At 47.0% G+C, this 24,190-nt stretch overlaps 1 protein-coding gene across 4 annotated transcripts in view; it reads right to left on the reverse strand.

Annotated features, from left to right (window-relative positions):
- The window catches only part of TOX2 (TOX high mobility group box family member 2), a 291,212-nt gene that overhangs the window by 4,089 nt on the left and 262,933 nt on the right, over nt 1-24,190 (reverse strand). For 3 of the 4 annotated variants that reach the window (XM_038750718.1, XM_038750715.1, XM_038750716.1), the window contains 3 exons: nt 10,562-10,642; nt 5,487-5,894; nt 3,398-3,528 (listed from right to left, as the gene is read on the reverse strand). In XM_038750718.1, the coding sequence (XP_038606646.1) occupies nt 3,398-3,528; nt 5,487-5,894; nt 10,562-10,642 (620 nt within the window). The remainder of the gene's footprint in view (nt 1-3,397; nt 3,529-5,486; nt 5,895-10,561; nt 10,643-24,190) is intronic. The other variant, XM_038750717.1, reaches the window with a different exon arrangement.

Raw genomic sequence — 24,190 nt, forward strand, 5'->3', positions numbered from 1 at the left:
TTGCCCAAAGTCACACAGCTGGCAATTGGCGGAGCCAGGATTTGAACCCATCCACTTGGCACTTGGCAATGGAGTTTATGCCTTGTCCCAGGGCTACGGGAAAGGGGCTACCTGCTCTTGGCTGCTCCTTGAGGATGTCTTAGCCTGGGCCTGGCCTCTCCAGCCCCCACCTCAGTGGGCACCCTCTGTGAGGGAAAATCCATGGGGCAGAGCATTATGTGTGCTGGGAATTTATTAGGCACTCACTATGTGACTAAGCCCTGGGTAGATATACGATAATCAGACTGAACACAGTCTCTGTTTCACACAGGGCTCCCAATCTATTTCCACTTTACAGATGAAGAAACTGAGGCACGGTGTGGTTAAGTGATCTGTCCAAAGTCACACAGCAGGCCAGGGACAGAGAATTTTGTACAGACCAGCTAAGAGCAACAGTGATTTGTGTTGGTTGGCTGCTGACTCTTAAGATTGTGAGCCCCACAGGGGGAAGAGGCCATACCTAATTCCCATCTGAGCATTCCTTTCCAGCATTAGCACAGTGTTTTGCACACAGTAAGGACTTAATACATACTATCACTACTACTGTATGTGTATCTTTAGTTAAGCTGCCTCATAGTCGTTGGAGAGTGTGAGCCCACTGTTGGGTAGGGACTGTCTCTATATGTTGCCAACTTGTACTTCCCAAGCGCTTAGTACAGTGCTCTGCACACAGTAAGCGCTCAATAAATACGATTGATTGATTGATTGATTGACTCAGTGGCCGGTGGCTAACGATCAATCTTCTGGGGCTAGAATATTCGGGGATTGACTCTCCTGAATGCTGGGTGCCTGACCTCTGAGAAAACTGGGCATCTGAGCAGAGATTGCAGGGAACAATTCCACATGGTTTGAGAGGGAGGAGGTATGGCCTAGTGGAAAGAGCCCGGGCCTGGGAATCAGAGGACCTGTGTTCTAATCCCGGCTCTGCCTCTTGTCCGGGCAAGTCACTTCACTCCTCTGTGCCTCAGTTACCACATCTGCAAAATGGGGAGTAAGAACCTTGCTCCTCATATGGGAAGTGGACTGTGTCCAATCTACTTAGCTTGTATCTATCCCAGCATTTAGTTTAGTGCCTGATATATAGTGTTTAACTAATACCTTAAAAAAAAAGGAGGAGGACTGCATGACCTCATTAACTTTCCATCTCTTGCTTCTTTTCCTAAGATTTACTGTTCAGACCCAGCCAGTGGATGAATCATAAATGAGCACGGATAACACCAATGCAGTAAGTGGGAATGAATGTACTCATAAGCATTGGCCAAGTGGACTTCACTGCCCCATGAAACACAGTGTTTGCCTTTTGCTAGACTATTCCTTTCAATTGAACTGGAAATGGAAATCCTGCAACAGAGATCTTCCCCCTGTTATTCTTAGATTGTGCTGTTAGAGCAAAGCAAGAGAGGCAAACGATTTTACCCTTGGACTCCTCTCCTAATTGGGGTGAGGCTGAGCCCATTTATTTCCATAGCTAGGAGAACCACACCCTAGTGACAAAACAATGAAAGAAGACAACTATCAGGGAGGCTCCAGCCTCAACACATACTTGGCCACCGGTGTAATTTCTGGGTGAAATTTAGTGGGTGAGTGTAATGATTTGGGGCCAGATTTGGAAAGAAGAAAGCATCGGGCCACAGAAAAGCCACATCGGGTCCTGATTTCACACCTTTTTCCTAGAAATGTAAAGCTTCCCATCCATGATCTCATTCAATCCTGAAAGATCCCTTTGGGGAGGAGCTGGGTTCTATCTATTTTTCTGAAGAAAATGAAGCCACAGACGGGAAAGGTGACTTCACATCACTCACCCCGGGAGAACAATGTACCCTAAAGTCACGTGGATAATTGCAGCCTTCCATGTGAAACTGGAAGAGACCATGCCTACCGACTGTATTGAACTCTCTTAAGATCTTAGTACAGTGCCCTGTGCGAAGTATGAGCTCAGTAAATACCCCCGATTGATTGATAATTGGCTGCGTCCGACGGTCATTTCCCCTGTTTTGTCAGATTTTTTTTCTGGATCTGGATCTTGATTGTGCCACTTGTCTCCTGTGTGACTTTGGGCAAATTATTTAACTTCTCTGTGCCTCAGTTACCTCGTCTGTAAAATGGGGATTACGACTGTGAGCCACATGTTGGACAGGGACTGCGTCCAACCTGATTATCTTGCATCTATCTCAGTGCTTAGTACAGTGCCTGGCACATAGGAGAAGCAGCATGGCTAAGTGGAAGGAGCCCAGGCTTTGGAGTCAGAGGTCATGGGTTCAAATCCCGGCTCCACCAATTGTCAGCTGTGTGACTTTGGGCAAGTCACTTCACTTCTCCAGGCCTCAGTTCCTTCATCTGTAAAATGGGGATAAAGCCTGTGAGCCCCCTGTGGGACACTTTGATTACCATGTACCCCTCCAGCGCTTAGAACAGTTTACACATAGTAAGCGCTTAATAAATGCCATCCTTATTATTACTATTACATAAATACCATTGAAAATAAATAAGTAAATAAATCGATTAAAAGAATCGGTCCCTCGGACATCGCAGAACCCGTCGGCCGGGATTGGACAATTCCCGCCCAAACGCCCGGAGGCCTCTGCTCACAAACAACCGATGTTTTAATCATCTCTGGTCATTGTTTCTTAGAATTCCCCACGATTTACAGTCTAATCCGATTTTGCCAGAGATCCGTGATGCGCCGTGAAATTTGATATTCAGACTGTGACGGAACCATGAAATGCGTCCACCTTGAAGGCAACGCTTGAGGGACCAGAAGATTCTGCAAGAGCATCAGATGATACCGGGACAATCCTTACCACTCCCTGAGCCAGTTGGGCTGGGAAATTCGGGATTTTAGGTATCCTGCATTGGGTCACTTTTTTTAGTGGTATTTGTCAAGTGTGTGCCAGGTGCTGATTTGATTGACTTATATCCTAGGCTGGAAGTGGGTATAATTATCCCCAAGCTCCTTCTCTGACATTCCCTCCTCTATCCCTTCCTCCATCTTCTCCCCGACAGGATCCAGGCAGATTTTGGTGCTTGTCTCCTGCGGACGGGGATTGCTGCCAGGGGTAGACTAGTGTTTTAACTCTTCAGCTGCTCTTGGACTGCCCACAGCCCGCCACCACGGTTGGACCCAATCTCCCCCGGCTGGATTTACCACGCGCCCGTTGGGTGACGTCACTGACTTCACTTGGGCCTTTCCCACCCACCCTGAGGCACGGTCTCTCCCGGGGGTCTCAGCCCCAGCCCACGGGGTACTTTCGGCTGGGCAGTTTTGCCCAGGAGACCCAGGGGTTGCTGGAAAAAAGCGTCTGGTTCCCGCAGGAGACCCCCCCTCCCAGACGGCGAGAGCAAGGACGGGTCTACTGGCCTGCAGTGGTTAATGCCGCACTCTCTGCTTGGGTAATCGCTGTCCCAGTCACTGTTCCCTGCAGGGTTTGATGCCCCGGGGGAGCGGGAACCCACGCTGTTTGGAAACTCGGATGAAATATGTGAAAAGTCCTGCGAGGGGAAGAGAAAAAGGAAGTGAGAAGTGACCCACCTCAAGCGGCAGGACTACATACCACCTGCCTCCCCGTCTCCAGCAGAGCCAAGCCTCAGGATGGCGATCAAAAGGTCGGCAGCTCCAGTAGGGGAAAAATAATAATAAATCTTGTGGCATTTGTTCAGGGCTTGTTATGTGCCGGATATTTTACTAAGCGCTGGGGTGGAAACAAGATAATCACATCAGGCACAGTCCCTGTCATGTATGAGGCTCACAGGCTTAAGGGGGAAGGAGAATAGGTACTGAATCCCCATTTTCAGATGAGGTGACTGAGGCACAGGGAAGTTATGTGACTTGACCAAGGTCACATGGCAAGCAAATGGCGGAGTCAGGTTTAGAATTCGGGGCCTCTGATCTCAGGCCTGTGCTCTTTCCACTGGGTCGTGTTTCCATGAAAGCCACCTGGGCATTCTCATTCTCTGGCCAACTCTCGTGGGGTACGCTCCGCAGGCAGCCTAGGCATCAGCAGTCTAGAAAACGGGGAAGCCCTTTCTACTTCCCTTCCAGTTCAGCTGTTTCTCCTAGGGGAGGCTGGATGCCAACCTTCTAACCTTACCTTGATCTTGCCGCTGACCACTCGCCCACGTCCTGCCTCTGGCTTGGCACACTTTCCCTCCTCATATCCGAAAGACAATTACACTCCCCCCGATTCGAGGCCTTCTTGAAGGCCCATCTCCTCCAAGAGGTCTTCCCTGACTAAGTCCTCCCTTTCCTCTTCTCCCACGCCCTTCTGTGTCACCCTGACTTGCTCCCTTTATTCATCCGCCCCTCCCAGCCCCACAGCGCTCATGTCCACCTCTTTAATTCATTTATTTCTATTAATATCCACCTCCCCCTCTAGACTGTAAGCTCATTGTGGGCAGCGAATGAGTCTGCTTATTGTTATATTCTACTCTCCCAAGTGCTTAGTCCGGTGCTCTGCGCCTAGTAAGTTTTCAATAAGTATGATTGACCGACTTGACGGAGTCACTGAATCCAGGCCTCAGCCCTTTATGTTCCTCACAGGGCTCTTCCCACCACTACTGAGAGCTCCTTATGGCTGGGCTTTCGCCATTCATCTGACAGTGTCCCCGCGGCCTCTTCCTTTATTTCCCTTGCACCGGGTCTGACAAAGCCCTCTGACCTCACATCTGGGGACTCCCAGCCGCGTGATGAAGCCGAGAACCATTAAGCCTCAACTAACGACAGCGGAGAATGGCTCCCTCTGCTGTGCCGTGGCTCCGTTTAAATACGATCATTCCCCAGGCAAGCTTTATCTCGATAAAGCGTCCAGTCCGCCCTTTTTTCTGACATCTAGTTCATAAGCATCCAGAAACAGCGAGTTTATTATTATTATTAACAACAATAATAATAATGATGATGATGATGATAATGATAACTGCGGTACTTGGTAAGCGCTTACTCTGTGCCACGTAAGCTCACTGTGGGCAGCTCATTGTGTCAGTTTACTGTTCTGTTGTACTCTCCCAAGCACTTAGTGCAGTGCTCTGTGCACAGTAAGCGCTTAATAAATACAATCGAATGAATGAAGCGCTGGCACGGATACAAGTAAATTGGGTCGGACACAGTCCCACGTGGGGCTCACAGTCTCCATCCTCATTTTCCAGCTGAGGTAACTGAGGCTCAGTGAAGTGAAGTGACTGGCCCAAGGTCATCCTGCGGACAAGTGGCAGAGCCGGGATCAGAAGCCATGACCTTCTGATCTACCCACCAAGCCACACAGCTTAAAAACCAGCGTCTCCCTCCGTCTGGCCCAGATGCCAAGTAACCCGGCTCCATGGGGCCCATATTCTGCCCAAGGTGGCTGTCGCTCTCCCCGGGACCCCACATGCATCATGAGAGGGGGAGAGCGGGGGCGTTGGGGGAATGGGTGGTCCCAGCCAGGGCCCACCCCCCGGATCTGCGGGCCCCTCACCTGTTGTCCCGGTGGCGAGGCGTTCATCGGGGGCTGTACCTGTAGTGCCATGGAAGGAGACAAGATGGAGGGCTGCTGGGGCTGCTGCATGTGGAGGGACTGGTTGAGGATGGAGCTCTGCGGGTGGGGCAGGGACAGCGGTTGGTGCAGAGGAGGGCTGATCTGGAAAGAAGGCGGGGGCGAGGCACTGATGCTGGGTAGCATGGATTTGGAGCTGAGGGATCTGGGCAGGCCCGGGTGAGGGTGGCCGCGATAGCTCTGCAGGTCGGACGGGGACAGGAAGGCGCTGAGGCCCGGGTAGGGCGACGAGGCCTGGGGCGGCATGGTGTACATGGGCTGCTTCGGGGGGATCATCTTCGCCGGCTGGTTGGGCTGGACGCTCTTGGCCTCGCCCTGATCGGCCGAGCTCTGCAAGACAAGCAGGGGGTCAGCGAGCTGACTCATTGCATCCATTCAGTCAGTCGTATTTATTGAGCGCTTGCTGTGTGCAGAGCACTGGACTAAGCGCTCTTTTATTTTTCATTGTTAGTGCACACTCTATGCCAGGCACTATACTAAGTGCCAGGCACTGTGCTAAGCGCTGGGGTAGAAAGCAGCGTGGCTCAGTGCCAAGAGCCCAGGCTTGGGAGTCAGAGGTCATGGGTTCTAATCCCATCTCCGCCACTTGTCAGCTGTGTGACTTTGGGCAAGTCACTTCACTTCTCTGGGCCTCAGTGACCTCATCTGCAAAATGGGGATTAAGGCTGTGAGCCCCACGTGGGACAACCTGAGTACCTTGCATGCCCCCTAGCACTTAGAACAGTGCTTGGCACATAGTAAGCGCTTAACAAATGCCATAAGTATTATTTCCAGCACTTAGAACAGTGCTTGGCACATAGTAAGTGCTTAACAAAAGCCATAATTATTATTTCCAGTGCTTAGAACAGTGCTTTGCACATAGTAAGTGCTTAATAAATGCCATCATTATTATTATTATATAAGCTAATTAGGTTGGACTTGTCCCATGTCCCACGTGGGGCTCACAGTCTTAATCCCCATTTTACAGATGAGGGAACTGGGGCATGCAGAAGTGAAATGACTTGCCCAAGACCACTCACTTAGCAGACAGGTGGTAGAGCCAGGATTAAAACCCAGGCCTTTCCAACTCCAGGCCCAAGCTCTATCCACTAGGCTAGGTGATAGGGAGAGTACAATACCACATAATTGTATTGTTCATCTTTCTACCAACTCTACTGCATTGTGTTCTCCCCAGCGCTGAGAAAAGTGCTCTGCCCACAATCACCGCTCAGTAAATTCTATTTATTGATTAGTGGATGACAAACTCCTCCCACTCCCCCATAAGATTAGCAGTATTTGTTGAGCGCTTATTTATGTGTCAAGTGCTGTTCTAAGCGCTGGAGTAGATACAAGTTAATCAGTTAGGATGCTGTCCCGATCCTACATGGGGATCGCAGTCTAGGTAGGAGGGAGAACAAGTATTGAACCCCCATTTTCCAGATGAGAAAAGGAGGCACAGAGAAGTTAAGTGACTTGTCCAAGGTCATGGAGCAGGAAAATGGCAGAGCGGGGACTAGAACTCAGGTTCACTGACTCTCAGGACGATGCTTAGTCCATTGGGCAATGCATCAGCTATACACAGCCTGGGGGGTTGAAGTCTGTCCTTTTGGCACTTAAGTATACCCAGGCATTTAGATCAGTAGCATACATTGATTTAATTATTGGTTACTTATCCATCTATTTCCTCTTCCCTACTTGTGTTATTTTTGGTTATTCCTAGCTCTTCCTCTTGCTCCTTCTATTTGTAAATAATTTCTCTGCCTGTCTCCTCCATCGGCTTGTAAACTCCTTGAGGGCAAGGACCTTGTCTTTTAGCTCTGATGTATTCAGCCAAGTCCTTAGTCCTACGCTCGTAATAATAATAATGACAATATTTGTTAAGTGCTTACCATGTGCAAAGCACTGTTCTAAGCGCTGGGGAGGTTACAAGGTGATCAGGTTGTCCCACGGGGGCTCACAGTTTTAATCCCCATTTTACAGATGAGGCAACTGAGGCACAGAGAAGTTAAGTGACTTGCCCAAAGTCACACAGCTGACAGTTGGCGGAGCCGGCATTTGAACTCATGACCTCTGACTCCAAAGCCCGTGCTCTTTCCACTGAGCCACGCTGCTTGTACACAGCAGGTGCTCGATAAATACCACAGACTGTATACTCCTGGAGGGCAGGCACGCTCCCAAGAGTTCAGTACACTGTTCTACGCTCAGCAGGCACTCGATGAAATTCATTAACTGACTGATTCACCTGCTGCTGAGGGCTAAACTTACAAGATAGCAGGTGTCCAAGATGCCTATGAATATAGTGCTGTGGCATCTGTCTTGGAAGAGCCCTCCGTGTGGATTTCCCACAAATTTATTACACTTAGAGACATGCTATTGAACCTGATCCAGGTAATAATAATGATGGCATTTATTAAGCGCTTACTATGTGCAAAGCACTGTTCTAAGGTAGCCTCACATGCGGTGGTGATATGATTTTACTTTTTCCAGGCACAGTGGTGAGCTGGCTAACACCATTCAGTGGATTGCAACAGTCTTTGTAGGTGGCCCATCCCGGCCTTAACTCAACAGAGTTCCAAAGCCCGAGCCTTTTCCATGAATTCTCCCTTCCTGCTCACTCCACCTCAGCAACTCCTGAAGGCTGAACCCCTGACACAGAGGAGAGAAGTCTATGGGAGGAGGGGGCTCCTTGGTGGTGATTAACAGAGGTCCCAAAGTGTGGGAGGGGGCTATTACAGAGAAGCAGCATGGCCTAGACGGTAAACTCACTACGAGCATGGGAATATGTCTGTTATACTGTTCTACTGTACTCTCCCATGGCTTAGTAATAATAATAACGTTGACGTGCCAAGCACTGTTCTAAGCGTTGGGGGGATACAAGGAAATCAAGGTTGTCCCACGCGGGGCTCACAGTCTTAATCCCCATTTTACACATGAGGGAACTGAGGCACGGAGAAGTTAAGTGACTTGCCCAAAGTCACACAGATGACAAGTGGCGAAGCCAGGATTAGAACCCATGACCTCTGACTACCCAAGCCCGGGCTCTTTCCATTGAGTCACGCTGCTTCTCTGCACACCGTAAGCACTTAATAAATATGATAGACTGATTGACTGACTAGCGGAAAGACCACAGGCCTGGGAGCCAGAGGACCTGGGTTCTAATCACAGCCTGGCCACTAACCTGCTGTTTAACCTGGAGTAATCCCTTCACTTCTCTGTTTCTTGGTTTCCTCATCTATAAAATGGAGATTAAACTCCTGTTTTTAGATTGTGAACCCCACAGGGGCCAGGACCATGTCTAATTCCCACTTGGGAATTCTCTCTTCAAAAAGTGCTCTGCTCACACTAAGCGCTTAATCAATACTGTTACGACTCTTACTATTGTTCCCCTCCCCACCTTTTAAAAATAATATCTGTTAAGCACTTACTATGTACCAGGCATACTAAGCGCTACGGTAGATACAAGCTAATCAGGTTGGAAACAGGCCATGTTCCACATGGGGCTCATGGTCTTTACTCCCATTTTACAGATGAGTAACTGAAGTACAGAGAAGTTAAGTGACTTGCCTAAAGTCACACAGCAGACAAGCGGTAGACCTGGGATAAGAACCTAGATTCTTCTGACTCAGTGGAAAGAGCACGGACTTTGGAGTCAGAGGTCATGGGTTCGAATCATGGCTCTACTACTTGTCAGCTGTGTGACTTTGGGCAAGTCAATTAACTTCTCTGGTCCTCAGGTACCTCATCTGTAAAATGGGGATGAAGACTGTGAGCCCCCTGTGGGACAACCTGATCACCTTTTATACCCCCAGAGCTTAGAACAGTGCCTTGCACATAGTAAGTGCTTAATAAATGCCATTATTATTATTATTATTATAAACTGAAGTCACTTGACTTCACTGTGCCTCAGTTACCTCATCTGTAAAATGGGGATTAAGACTGGGAGCCTCCTGTGGGACAACCTGATCACCTTGTAACCTCCCCAGCACTCAGAACAGTGCTTTGCACATAGTAAGCACTTGATAAATGCCATTATTATTATTATTATTATTCTGATTCCCAGGGCCATACTGCTTCCCCTTAGACTGTGAGTTTCACATGGCACAGAGACTGTGTCTAATCTGACTGCAGTGTACTTTGTACAATATTCAGCACATAGTAAGGGCTTAACAAATACCGCAGTTACTACTATTTTGATTACAGTGGATTTTCCTGGACTGTGGAAGGTCACCAGTCTTCAGGCCCAAAGTGGTCACCCAGGATGACTTTTATGTAACTGGTTATGCAGGAAGAAGAGAGGGGGTTATCATTTCCCAGGAGAACCGCTTAATTACCTCAACTTCTACTTGCCAAAGGAACTAACCCTAAGACAATGCTTGTCCCTGATTTGGCCAGAGCATCGCCCCAATCATGCGAGTCAGAGAATCAGAGTGAATCACACTGGGACACCCCAATAACCGTCAGACTCTTGGAAAGGTCCACTCCTGCCTCCAGCCTCCCTGCTGAGGAGGTCTGGGGCTCTGTAAGAAAAATAATAATTGTGGCTTTTGTTAAGCACTTACTATATGCCAGGCACTGTACTAAGCTCTGGGTTGGATATAAGCAAATCAGGTTGGACACAGTCCCTGTCCCACAGGGGGCTCACAGTCTTATTCCCCATTTTACAGCTGAGGTAACTGAGGCCCAAAGAAGTGAAGTGACTTGCTCAGGGTCACACAACAGACAAGTGAGGGAGTCGGCATTAGAATCCAGGTCCCTTTGACTCCCAAGCCCATGCTCTATCCACAAGAGTATGTTACTTCTCTGGTGTTTCTGGGCCTCCCTCAGTTTCCCCTTGGCACTCCAAGCAAGTTCTTCCTAAGATTGGGAGCACCGTCTTGAGTGCACAGGCAGGGAGTTAACCTGGATTGGCTGGCAGGCTCTCTCCTGAACCCTCCTCCCTTTCCGATCAGTGGGAACGAATTCATCAATGCCACATCCTCAGAGATCCTCTTGAATAAAGCTCATTGTCTGTTTGTTACCTTGGAAACCAGGCTGGCCCTATAGGCAGCCAGAGCTTTTAGGTACTCCTTCTTTGCCGCTTCTGTTTTCCTCTTATATGCCTGAAAAGAACAAAACAGCAAATAATAATTAACATCCCGTTGCCAGGTCAGTCTGTTTAAGGAAAAGAAAGGCATTTGATCCTGGGCGCTTGGCTCCCTGATACACATCTCAAATAGATCCTTGTTCGTCCTTCTGGCTCCTGATATTTGTAAATATTGGTGGCTGTCTCCTTTATTAGATTGTAAAGCTCCTTGAGGGCAGGGAATCATCATCATCATCAATCGTATTTATTGAGCGCTTACTATGTGCAGATCACTGTACTAAGCGCTTGGGAAGTACAAATTGGCAACATTGGATTGGGTGTGTCCTGTCAGTGCTGCACTTTTCCCTGAGTACAGTCTTTGCCTTGATTGGGAGGGTTCAGTAAAGATAATCGAATAATATTAATGCTATTTGTTAAGTGCTTACTATGTGTCAAGCACTGTTCTAAGCTGGGGTAGACACAAGCTAAACAGATTGGACACAGTCCCAGTCCCACATGGGGCTCACAGTCTTTATCCCCATTTTGCAGATGAAGCCCAGAGAAGTGAAGTGACTTGCCCGAGGTCACAGAGCAGACAAGTGGCAGAGCTGGGATACGAACCCAGGATATGAACTGGGAATGGGATACGAACAGGATACAAGCTGGGATACGAACCAGGTCCTTCTCTCAGGACTGTGCTCTATCCACTATGCTTAGCTCTCTTTATAGAAATAAACTAAACTAGCTCTCTTCCTCCCTTCAAAGCCCTACTGAGAGCTCACCTCCTTCAGGAGGCCTTCCCAGACTGAACCCCCCTTTTTTCTCTCCTCCTCCTCCCCATCGCCCCCCAGCCCTACCCTCTTCCCCTCCCCGCAGCACTTGTATATATTTGTACATATTTATTACTCTATTTTATTTGTCCATATTTACTGTATTTTATTAATGAGGTATATAGCTATAACTCTATTTATTCTGATGGCATTGACACCTGTCTACTTGTTTTGTTTTGTTGTCTGTCTCCCCTTTCTAGACTGTGAGCCCGTTGTTGGGTAGAGACCGTCTCTATATGTTGCTGATTTGTACTTCCCAAGTGCTTAGTACAGTGCTCTGCACACAGTAAGTGCTCAATAAATACAACTGAATGAATGAATATGCCACGCTGCTTCCCCAAACGCTTGGTACAGTGCTCTGTACCCAATAAGCACTCAATAAATATTATTGATTGATTGGGCTCTAGCTGGCCTCTTCCAAGTAGGAACCAAGATGCTTAACTCTGTTTTCTGAGAGGGGTGAGGCTTTCTCAACAAGCAGGAAAACCAAAGCCAGAAGCCCCCTTTTTTAAAAAAATGGTATTTGTTAAGTGCTTACTATGTGCCAGGCCCTGTACTAAGTGCTAAGTACTAAGTGCTAGGGGTAGAGAAGCAATGTGGCCCAGTGGATAGAGCAGTGGATAGAGGGTTCTAATCCTGACTCCGCCACTTGTCTGCTGTATGACCTTGGTCAACTCAGATCATTTCTCTGGGTTTCAGCTTCCACATCTGCAAAATGGGGATGAAGACAGTGAGTCCCACGGGGAATAGGGACTGAGTCCAACCCGATTACTGCTTCAGCCTCCTCTCTGATCTCCCATCCTTCTGTCTCTCCCCACTTCACTCTATACTTCACGCTGCTGCCCGGATCATCTTTGTGCAGAAACGCTCTGGACACTTTACTCCCCTCCTCAAAAATCTCCAGTGGCTGCCTGTCAACCTACGCATCAAACAAAAACTCCTCACTCTCGGCTTCAAGGCTGTCCATCACCTCACCCCCTCCTACCTCACCTCCCTTCTCTACTTCTCCAGCCCGGCCCGCACCCTCCGCTCCTCTGCCACTAACCTCCTCACTGTACCTCATTCTCGCCTGTCCCGCCATCGACCCCCGGCCCACGTCCTCCCCCTGGCCTGGAAAGTCCTCCCTCCGCACATCCGCCAAGCTAGCTCTCTTCCTCCCTTCAAAGCCCTACTGAGAACTCACCTCCTCCAAGAGGCCTTCCCAGACTGTGCCTCCTTTTCCCTCTCCTCTTCCCCATCCCACCGCCCTACCTCCTTCCCCTCCCCACAGCACCTGTATGTATGTTTGTACAGATTTATTACTGTATTTATTGTACTTGTACATATTTACTATTCTATTTATTTCGTTAATGATGTGCATCTAGCTTTAATTCTATTTGTTCTGATGACTTGACACCTGTCCAGGTGTTTTGTTTTGTTGTCTGTCTCCCCCTTCTAGACTGCACACAATAAGTGATCAATAAATACTAATGAACGTATGAATTCCAACAACAGAGATCCAGATCCAGGCACATTTCCAAGGGGTCGGCCACAACCTCAGAGTCCCGCCCAGGGGGCCCTATCTCTTTCACAGAGACATGGACGAGAACTGGGATGAGGAGAAAAACTCGCCATTATTAAGAGAAAGGCATGGGTTTTGTCAGAACGTTTCTCACCCAGTCCACTGGGTCACCGTCTGTGAGACGACTCCTTTGGCTCATTTGGGGATTCCGGACCCGAAAAGGGTCCCCAAAAGGAGCCCGTAACCATCTGCTCCAAGCCCCTCCCATGAGCCCCCAGTGAGATTATTAACCTTTGGAGGAAAATTCATTCTAAATTGGAGCAAACCCACTTTCAGTTTGTTTAATCTCCTTTATGAACTGAGATAGGAAGCAGCATGGTCTAGAGGAAAGACCCCGGGCGTAGGAGTTGGAGGACATGGTTCTAATCCCGGCTCTGCCACATGTCTGCTGCGTGACCTCAGACAAGTTACTTCACTTCTCTGGGCCTCAGTTCCTTCATCTGTAATATGGGCATGAAGACTGGGAGCCTTAGGTGGAACAGGGACTGCATCTAACCCGATTTGCTTGTATTCACCCCAGTGCCTAGTACAGTGTCTTGTACATAGTAAGTGCTTAACAAATACCATAATTATTATTACTATTATTATCTACCCCAGTGCTTACTACAGTGCCTGGCACTTAACAAATACCACTATTATTATTAATTACTATTATTAACCTTTGGAGGAAAATTCATTATGAATTGAATTAAACACACTTTCTGTTTGTTAATCCCCTTTATGAACTGGGGCAGGTGTCTTTTTTTCTTTTTCCTCAAAAGCTCTGTTGAGAGATCAATTTTATTTACTGCCTAAAGACAAAGAGCAAGTTGCATTCTTTTCCAGCTGGAAATGGGCTCATGATGGATAATACAGCTCTTGTGAACCCTTTCCTGAGCCAGTTTAGATAGAAGGGTCCACAATGAGACATGTATTAATGATTTCTCTCCCACACAAATCTGGGGAATTAGACGTCTGGAGATTTTACCTTCTCGGAGAAAAACTGCTAGGGCACTAAGGGTGCTGAGAATAATATATTTAACTGCCCACTCCCCGGTTTTATTCTCTGATTTAATTGCTTACCAGGTTATACTACATTCAGCCTCTCAAGGGCAGGGATCGTGACTATCAATTCTATTGTACTCTGCCAAGTATACTCCGCACACAGTATATACTCAATAGATACAGCTGCTTGATTAATCGAGTTAGGGGCATCTACTACAGTGAGGGACTACAGAGTTTCCCAGTTATCTGGTGACTCTTGCACCCTTAATAGTTTGTCTCCCAACTCTGTTACACTGTACTCTCCAAGTGCTTAGTACAGTGCTCTGCACACAGTATGTGCTCAATAAATATGACTGACCGATTAATCGGAAACAAGAGACCATGGCATGTTATATCTGGGACACATCAAGCCATTGTATATTAAGTAGGAGGTATGAAAGGTCACATAAATTTATTAATTATTCACCTCCTGGCAAGAATTTAAAGAGTATGCATAGTTCAGTGCAGACCCAAAGAGGACACTCACACATGTCGCAGAGGAATATTAAAATCTCTGAAGAGGTGCTTTCAATCCGATTGGAATGCAATCATTTATTTCCATCACCGGCTGCAAACATTTATTGCTCCGGCCCAGATTCACTTGCAAAAGAATTCGCTGCCAGGCTGGTGGCAGACATTTTATAGACCGGTCTGGTTCCTCAAGCTGAATGTTGAGTGGAATCTAATCAGAGATAATTTCAATGCTGACATGGCCGGAGGTGGGGGAGGGACTTTCCCGGTTTTTTATTTTTATTGGTATTTGTTATGTGTGAGAGTGTGAGAAGTCACCTGATCCATTCAGAGGCTCCAGGGGTTACAGGTCACTGGGAACAGAACAGTAGTACAAATTCTACTCCCAGCATGCAGAGGAGTGAAAAGCGGTATAGCATAGTGGACGCAGCGTGGGCCTCAGAGTCAGAGGACCTGGGTTCAAATGCTGGCTCCACCACTTTTCTGCTGTGCGGGATGTTGGGCAAGTCACTTCACTGTGCCTTAGTTCCTTCATCTGCAAAATGAGGAGTCAATGGGAAACAGCATGGCTTGGTGGATAGAGCATGGGCCTGGGAATCAGTAGGCCTGGGATCTAATCCCGGCTCTGCCATGTATTGCTGTGTGATGCTGGGCAAGTCACTTAACTTCTCTGGGCCTCAGTTACCTCATCTGTAAAATGGGGATGAAGACTGTGAGTCCCATATGGGACAGGGACTGTGTCCAACCTGTGCTTAGAACAGTGCTTAAGAAAGTGCTTAACAAGTACCAAGATTATTATTATTATTACCTGTACTCTTTCCTACTTAGATTGGAGCAGGGACTTTGTCTGGCCCGATTACCTTGTCTCTACTCCGATGCTTAGAACAGTGCTTGACACATAGTAAGCACTTAACAAATACCATCTAAAAAACCAAACACTCGTAGGGAGCACTCTATTTCTGCTCCGTTCCTATCTCCTGTAAATAAGAAGCCTCCATACACATCGAAAGGCTGAGGATATGCCTCTGACACTGTTTAGTGCTGGGCGCTTGCTGTGTTTAGTGGTGAATAACAGCTGGTACTGTCGTGTCATTTTATGAGCTCTGCGGGAGAGTTCAGAACTACTGCCTATGTTCTCATTTACACCTCCACGCCCTGGGGTTTCTCAGCATTCTTCATGGGGATTTAGTTACTTAGGCTCGGAGCTACAATATGTAAAAGTCTGGGTCTACTGAACAAACACGAATGCCCAAAGGAAGCCTGGATAACCAAAGGTTTTGGTAACAAGACCTCAACCTAAATCCAGATATTAAATGTGGACATCCCTTTGGTGCCAGGGTTGGAGTGGGGGAGAGAGGGTCAAAGATAAAATGTGACCAGAGGAGAGACATTATGGGAAGCCTCATTTGCAAGGGATATAATAACCTTGTTAACATCTTGTTGTCTTTTGGTTCGAAGATGACCTCTGTCCCGGAATGATTGAAGTAATGATTTTTCACCTAGTTTGTTTTCACTAGCTTGTTTCTGTCTCTCGACAACCATCCTGAGAGTTTAAAGGTAATGCTATTGATGGGAGTTTTTTCCACGGGCTTGAGTGGGGCTGAAATGATCCATGTGACTGATAATCTCATCTACACTGAATATGGGCAAAGATTGAACTCCGCTGTGTGGTTGCACTTTGTTTGTGTCTACTTTATAAGGACTGCTGCTGTTTCGGTTTCTACCTCTTCCACCCATTATCTTCCTGAAACCTCAACTTTCTTCCTGATGTCTGCCATCAATCAATCAACCGATTGATCATTTTTATTGAGCGCTTACACTGCGCAGAGCACTGTACTAAGTGGTTGGGAAAGTACAATTTAACAGAGTTGGTGGACACTCTCCCTACCCACATTGAGCTTACAGTCTGGAAGAGCCTTACAATCTTGGCAAAACACGCTTGTCATTCAGCAGATAATAATAATAATAATGATGATGGTATTTGTTAAGCACTTACTATGTGCAAAGCACTGTTCTAAGCACTGGGGGGATACAAGGTGATCAGGTTGTCCCATGTGGGGCTCACAGTCTTAATCCCCATTTTACAGATGAGGGAACTGAGGCACAGAGAAGTGGTGGGGCTCACAGTCTTAATCCCCATTTTACAGATAAGGGAACTGAGGCACAGAGAAGTGAAGTGACTTGCCCAAAGTCACATAGTTGATGAGCGGCGGAGCCGGCATTTGAACCCATGACTTCTGACTCCAAAGCCAGGGCTTTTTCCACTGGGATAATCAGGTTAGACACAGTCCCTGTCCCACGTGGGGCTCATAGTCTTAATCCCCCTTTTACAGATGAGGTAATTGAGGCACAGGGAAGTTAAATGACCCGCCCAAGGTCACACAACAGATAAGTGGCAGAGCTGGGAGTAGAGTCCTTCTGACTCCCAGGCATGTGCTCTAGCCACCAGGCCACACTGCTTCTCCTGTTCTTAAAGGGCCTCTGACAAGGAGATCGCTGAACCTTTCTCGGTAACCAGATTCAGACTCTTGCTTTCAGGAAGTTTTCCTTTTTATCTAACCAGAATCCATTCAGTTACGATCTCAGCCCATTTTCCTTCATTTCATCCTCACTGGAGAGGGAAGTCAGTTGATAACTCACCTCCAAACGACAAACTGTCCTACAGTTGAAGAGCAGTATTAAATTACACCTCAGCCTTCTGCTCTTCGGACTGAACGATCCCAGTACAGTTAACCTTTCGTCCCCATCCTATTCTTCGGCCCTTCCATCATTCCCTCCGGTGCTGTTCCGTAAGGTGGAGGCTAACAGGACTGACCCGTTGTGTGGCAGGACCTGTCGAGGTGAACTAAATGCCTTCCGGGATTAAAGGAGCTGAAACCTGTCAACTGCTCAAGTCTTGACTGTGCGCAAGTTCTGCCTAGCTCAGAAAAAGGATCACGGGGGAGGGGAGGACTGGAGTATCAAAATGAGCTGGGATACGTGAAATCAGATTTCAGTGCAATTCAAAGTTGAGGCAACGGCAAGAAATTCACTGGAAATAAACATCAATCCTCTCTGTGGCGTCTGTTTTCCATTGAGGGACATTCTTCCTCTGACTATGGTTTAGTGAAATGACTATTACAGTGGCAGGGATAGGGATGGAATGCTTTTTCCTCAGAAAAGAGATGGCATAGGAAGGAGAGTCCCAGCTGTTGAGTACTAACTGTGCACTGGTATTTTGTCTAGTCTACAGAACAAGTTTGTTCTGGTTCTCCTGCCCCTCAGAAATCAGTACTTTCATACTCACGTGAGCGTGTTTGCACCTCGGAGACTTTGGTAGTGGGGTGAATGGACTTGTCTTTAGATGCCAACCTGTTTTTGCTCAACAAATGCTGAGCAGTACAGTCAAAAAGGGGATGGAGAATAGGCCCCAGGGGCTCAGAATCTGGAAAACTTTGCATTTTTTACCAGAGGAAAAGAAGCAGTAGCATGGCCTAGTAGATATAACATGGGCCTAGGGGTCAGAAGGACCTGGGTTCTAATCCCAGCTCTGCCACTTGCCTGCTGTGTGACCTTGGGCAAGTCATTTCACTTCTCTGGGCCTCAGCTACCTCCTCCGTAAAATGGGGATTAAGACTGTTAGCCCTATGTGGGTCAGGGACTGTACGACCTGGTTAACTTGTATTTTCAACAGTGCTAAGTAGAATGCCTGGCACATAGTAAGTGCTTAACAAATACCATTTTTTAAAAAAAAGGATCAAAGGATTTACACATGAGGTCCTCGCTGCTGTTTTCTGATTGGAACCAAGGTCCAGGAGCCTGGCACAATCCCAATGCCAGGCAAATGCCCAAATATCTGGGGTTTTAATCAATCACTCACTCCTAGGCAGACGGGACCTCAGATCTGTACCCTTTGGGCACTTGGCATTCACCCTCAGCCCCACAGTACATAGTTGTAATTTATTCATTTATATTAATGTCTGTCTTCCCTTCTAGACTGTAAGCTCATTGTGGGCAGGGAACCTGTCTACCAACTCTGCTGCAGTACTGAGATCCTGTGAGCTCATTGTGGGCCAGGAATATGTCTGTTTGTTGTTGTATTGTACTCTCCGAAGCGCTTAATACAATGCTCTGCACACAGTAAGTGTTCAATGAATATGATTAAATATGATTGAATGAAGTCAGACACCAAGCGTGGGGCTAAGAAGGTATTATTCTCTCTCTCAGTGTGCACCAAGGAAAACGTCTTGATGGTCTGCTTTCTCTCCTGGGGCAAATCCCAAATCCACAGCCTTGGAGAGGAGAGGGCTGGACTCGCTATGTGGGGGTCCTCTCCACATTTTGGGTCCCTCTGGGGAAAATCTGCTTTATAGACCCAAGTCTTCCCCTCTAGGACTGCCTGGATCCACATGACTCAGCTGAAGCTGGAATTTGGTTCTTTTCAGTTTTCCCCAAACATTAACCTTAACAACACTTGGGAATTTATAGAACATTTTCAATAATAATAATAATAGCATTAGATAAGCACTTTCTGGGGGTTGAGCACTGTTCTAAGCACTGAGGTAGATAAATGTTAATCAGGACATAGTCCTTGTCCCACATGGCTCACGGTCTTAGTAAGAGGGAGAACTGATAAAGCATTTTCCCAATACCTTATTTTTCTACCCCCCACTATCCCTGAGAGGAAGGGAGAGGCAGGTATTATTATCCCCATTTTACACATGAGAAAACTGAGGCATAAAGAGAGGTTAAGTGACTTGCCCAAGGTCATACAGTAAGCCAATGACTGAGCTGGGACTAAAACTCGGCCCTCCCAATTCCCACAACTGCACGCCTTCCACCAGGCCACACTGTCTCCCAGTAGGTTCCCTTTAGAGTAGAGACCTCCCAGTCCTGATCTGGTTCATATCTGGTAGATGGATTTGCCAGAAGAGAACTTCCACCTCCATTTTCTCTCTAATTGGCACAGAACCATGTAGGATCTGCTAAGGTAGCCCAAGACCCCCATTGTTGACTGATAAATTTGTCCCCTATTTTGAAAGCCGCGCTCAGATTTCTAAACCTGCTTTCACACATGTGGAATCATTTCACTTTCTATTTCTTCAGGGGCAGAGACCAAGGGGTATTCCCTGCCGGCCCTTTGGTGATATTTATTCCCCAGCCAATGCCCAATTTCTGGCAGAGGCTTCATGTGTTCACAATTCAGCCTTCTCCTTCCGTAATGCACTCCTCCTCCTCCCATCCCTCCATTCCCAAGTCTGAAAGTGAAACTGTTTTAACTGGAGGTTCTGTTAGCACCTGGAAAGGGAGGCCGAGGAGGCTGGGAAAACAACAGTTTCCACAGGCAGTGAGGGAACGCCATTTCCTGGGCCTGGCCTCAGAAGCTAAATCTGGAAAAGTATCACGGGAATCCAAATATAAGGGATTGGATCCTTCTCGGTCTGGCAGCAAATCTCCCAGCCCCTTTCGATAACAGACGAGATCTTTTCTCACCCAAGATTACGCCTCACCCCTCCAGTTTAGGCTGGGTAAAGACCACTAACAAAAACCTTTGTTTGAGATGGTGAGGAGAGAGTTTCACTTGAGCTCATTTTGTTTCAGCCTTCTTGGGCGGCTGAATCTTGTTCGCTGTCAGGAAACTTTCCTGGCTAAAGCCCTCTGTGTTATTTGGAAATGTTGGTGTTGGAGTGAACACACAGCTGATTGCAGAGACACTCTGAAAGCCTCAGTGCTGCAAAAGCTCAATCAAACCATCAGTGAAATGAACAGAGGTAGTAGTAAGTGCTAGGCACTGTGCTAAGCACTTGGGAGAGTACACCAGAGCCAAAACACATGTTCCTTTCCCTCACGGAGCCCAAATTGCCTTTACGATCCCTTCAAATATTCATCTAAATATTATCAGGACCCTATTACTTTCCAATTAAATCATATTTTCTCTTGGAGACTTTGATTTCAAAGTCATTCATAAGGTTTAAAGATCCTCAGAATCTGTCTTCCTCGGCATGTGGGTATACCCCAATCCACCATGCCTACTGGCTTTCTTTTCTGATTTGTCAGCCCTTGAACTGATTAATCATTAAGGGAGGATGCATGTGTGTGTGGGGGGGGAAGGAGGGTAAATATGGTTAGTGATTATGAAAAGAATATATCAGAACTGGAAAGAAGCAGATGTCAGAGTTATAATCCTGATACTCCTACATCTTAGCAAAACAGTTTGTAATTGTTCTGTAGAGAAATGTTCTTGTTTGATAACCAGTTAATTAGGGAAGACAATTATTCTAAACTCTCCATGCCCACCCAGCAGCTCTGCCTGGTGGGTTGGCGAATGTGCAAATACACACACACACATACACACGTGTGTATATGTCCATTCGCCAACCCCCCCACGCACGCCTGGCTTTATATATGTATCAACAGAAACTGTGGTAAAGATTTTACCCGACTCAAAAATTTGCACACACAGCTATCCTTCATCAGAACCAGGCTCCTTCAAAGAGGGAAGCACTTCAATTAATAATTTAGGGAGAAGCCGGCTACACATTAAACCAAGAAATAGACACATCAACCACAGAAATATGATGTCCTGACAGAAGACATCCATTATCTTTCCCTCACTGCACGGTAAATGGAAATCAGTTTATGCTGAATGGATAGGGTGGTCAGTTCAAAGAGTGGCTCGGCAGAAGAGACAGTGTTGGGCGCATAGTAAGCGCTTAACCAATACCATCATTAAAGAAAAAAAAAGCAAATGACCCACCTAATCAGAGCTGTTTGCTTGCTGACCCGAGGACCTCGCTTCTTGGATGCAACACTGCAAATCCCAACTAATGACCACAGAACCCCACCGCTGCATCTTGGTGAACCCAACTAATTCTGTGAGGATGCTGATCGTTTTACACAGAAACAGCTGCCTTTGTTGGGAAGGGCCCTGAGCAGTTCAGATTCCGGACCAGCAATGTTGCCAAAGCAAGCTCTCCTGGTGGATGGAGGGGTGCCAGTGGGAAGGCAATAACAAGATGGAATATTAGCAATAATAATAATAACGATAATAATAATTGTGCTATTTGTTAATTGCTTACTATGTGCCAGGCACTGCACTGAGGAGAATACAAATTGGGTTGGACACAGTCATCATCATCATCATCAATTGTATTTATTGAGCGCTTACTATGTGCAGAGCACTGTACTAAGCGCTTGGGAAGTACAAATTGGCAACATATAGAGACAGTCCCTACCCAACAGTGGGCTCACAGTCCTTGTCCCCCATTTTACAGATGAGGTAACTGAAGCAGAGGAAGTGAAATAATAAAAATGATGGCATTTATTAAGCGCTTACTATGTGCAAAGCACCGTTCTAAGCGCTGGGGAGGTTACAAGGTGATCAGGTTGTCCCACAGGGGGCTCACAGTCTTAATCCCCATTTTACAGATGGAGTAACTGAGGCACGGAGAAGTCACACACCTGACAATTGGCGGAGCCGGGATTTGAACCCCTGACCTCTGACTCCAAAGCCCAGGCTCTTTCCACCGAGCCACGCAGCTTCCCCTTGAAGCACGCTGCTTGAAATGACTGGTCCAAGGTCACACAGCTGGTAAGTGGCAGAGCCGGGATTAGAACTCAGGTCCTTCTGACACCCAGGCCATGGCTGTATCGACTAGGTCATACTGCTTTCCCAAATACAGGCATCCTGGGGTTCCGGGGTTGGGGCACAGAAGGGACACCCGGAGTCTTGTCTTTACCTAAACTGTGTGAGCCCACTGTTGGGTAGGGACTGTCTCTACATGTTGCCAACTTGTACTTCCCAAATGCTTAGTACAGTGCTCTGCACACAGTAAGCGCTCAATAAATATGATTGATTGATTGATTTACCTCTGAAGGTGCAAAGACGGGAAGGACAGAGCCTCTGTTGCCTCATGCCTAACTGGCCACATAATCTGTCAAGAAAACAGGGTGGTGGATGGAGGATTCAGGAAGCCAGTATCAAAATGGCCTACTGCCCCCAGTCAAAAAGTTTCTTCAGGCTATTGCCCTCAATCAGGGAGTTTGCCACTCTAGGGGGTTCTATCCTACTCTCCTAAGCACTTAGTACAGTGTACTACACACAGTAAAAGCGCTCAGTAAATATGATTGATGGGTTGAGAACAATATTTATTACTGGACTGGGAACCGATACTATGGGTTTGAATTGAAGAGGGGCTTTTGATTTTCAATACAATGCATTTTCTAAAAAAAGCTAGAGTTTTTTTTCCCGGAAAGCTTGTCATGAGGAGAAGTGGAGGTGTGTGGAAGAGGGAGGCAAGGGCTGGAGAGGTGGGAAGGGAGAAGGGAAACTTAGATTGTGGACTTTAGACTGTGAACTCCACCCTCCAGATTGTAAAATTCCTTGTGGGCAGGGAACGTGTCTACCAGCTCTGTTGTTTTGAAATCAATCAACCAATGGCATTTTTGGAGCCCTTATTATGTGTACAGCACTGTACTATGTGCTTTGGAGAGTAAAATACAACAGAATTAGCAGACGCATTCCCTGTCCATAATGAGCTTACAGTCTGCCCACAGGAGAAGCAGCGTGGCTCAGTGGAAAGAGCATGGGTTTTGGAGTCAGAGGTCATGGGTTCAAATTCCGGCTCTGCCAATTGTCAGCTGTGTGACTTTGGGCAAGTCACTTCACTTCTCTGTGCCTCAGTTACCTCATCTGTAAAATGGGGATTAAGACTGTGAGCCCCCCGTGGGACAACCTGATCACCTTGTAACCTCCCCAGTGCTTAGAACAGTGCTTTGCACATAGTAAGCGCTTAATAAATGCCATTATTATTATTATTATTATTAACAAGTTTACAGTCTGGAGGACTCCCCCAAGGGTTTAGTACAGTGCCTGCACACAGTAAGCACTCAATAAATACCTTTGATACATATATGGGGGTCCTGCTCACATTCATCTCGGTGCCTTCTAACGGAGAGGAACATATTAGCCAGCACTTTATTCTAATAAGTTCAAGGACTTTAGGAAGTTACACAACTATTACCAAGGTTGACTGCCAAATCGTCACAACTCAAATATGGTGAGTACCACCAATTGCCAAAGGCCTAATTTTGGCAACGCCAAAACTCAAGATCCCCATTCTAGACCGTAAACTCTTCGTGGGCAAGGATTGTGTCCCCCAATTCTATTGGACTGTACTTTCCCAAGCGCTTTGTAAAGCACTCTGCACACAATAAGTGCTCAGTAAATACCAATAATTGGCCGACTTATTGATTCATACCTTGCGGATAAGGGGTCGAGGTTGTCACTTCTGCGGTGTGTTACCAGATGGGTTATTCTCAGCTCAGGATCATTACTTCAGGAAATTTTCCATGAATTTCCTCTGTTCTTATCTTGATTTGGATCGATCCCCCCTCGATCAATCTTTGCCTGGCAGGGCTGACCCGCTGCTTCTCCCCCAGGAAAAATGCCGTCTCGACCCCGTAATCGCAGAGCTGGAAGCGGCCTCAATCAATCAATCAATCAATGGTATGTACTGAGCACTTACTACGTGCAGAGCACTGTACTAAGCACTTGGGAGTGCACTACAGTAGAGTAAGGTCACACGAACCCTGCCCACAAGGATCTTACAGTCTAGTGAGGGTCTGGTCCAGCCCTCTCTTCTTCTGGCAGGTGCAGCCTATTTCATTTATTTATTTATTCATTTTTCTATTCATTCATTCACTTATTTATCAGTCAATC

The sequence above is a fragment of the Tachyglossus aculeatus genome, chromosome 8, assembly GCF_015852505.1.
Source record: "Tachyglossus aculeatus isolate mTacAcu1 chromosome 8, mTacAcu1.pri, whole genome shotgun sequence".
NCBI classification, from domain to species: domain Eukaryota; kingdom Metazoa; phylum Chordata; class Mammalia; order Monotremata; family Tachyglossidae; genus Tachyglossus; species Tachyglossus aculeatus.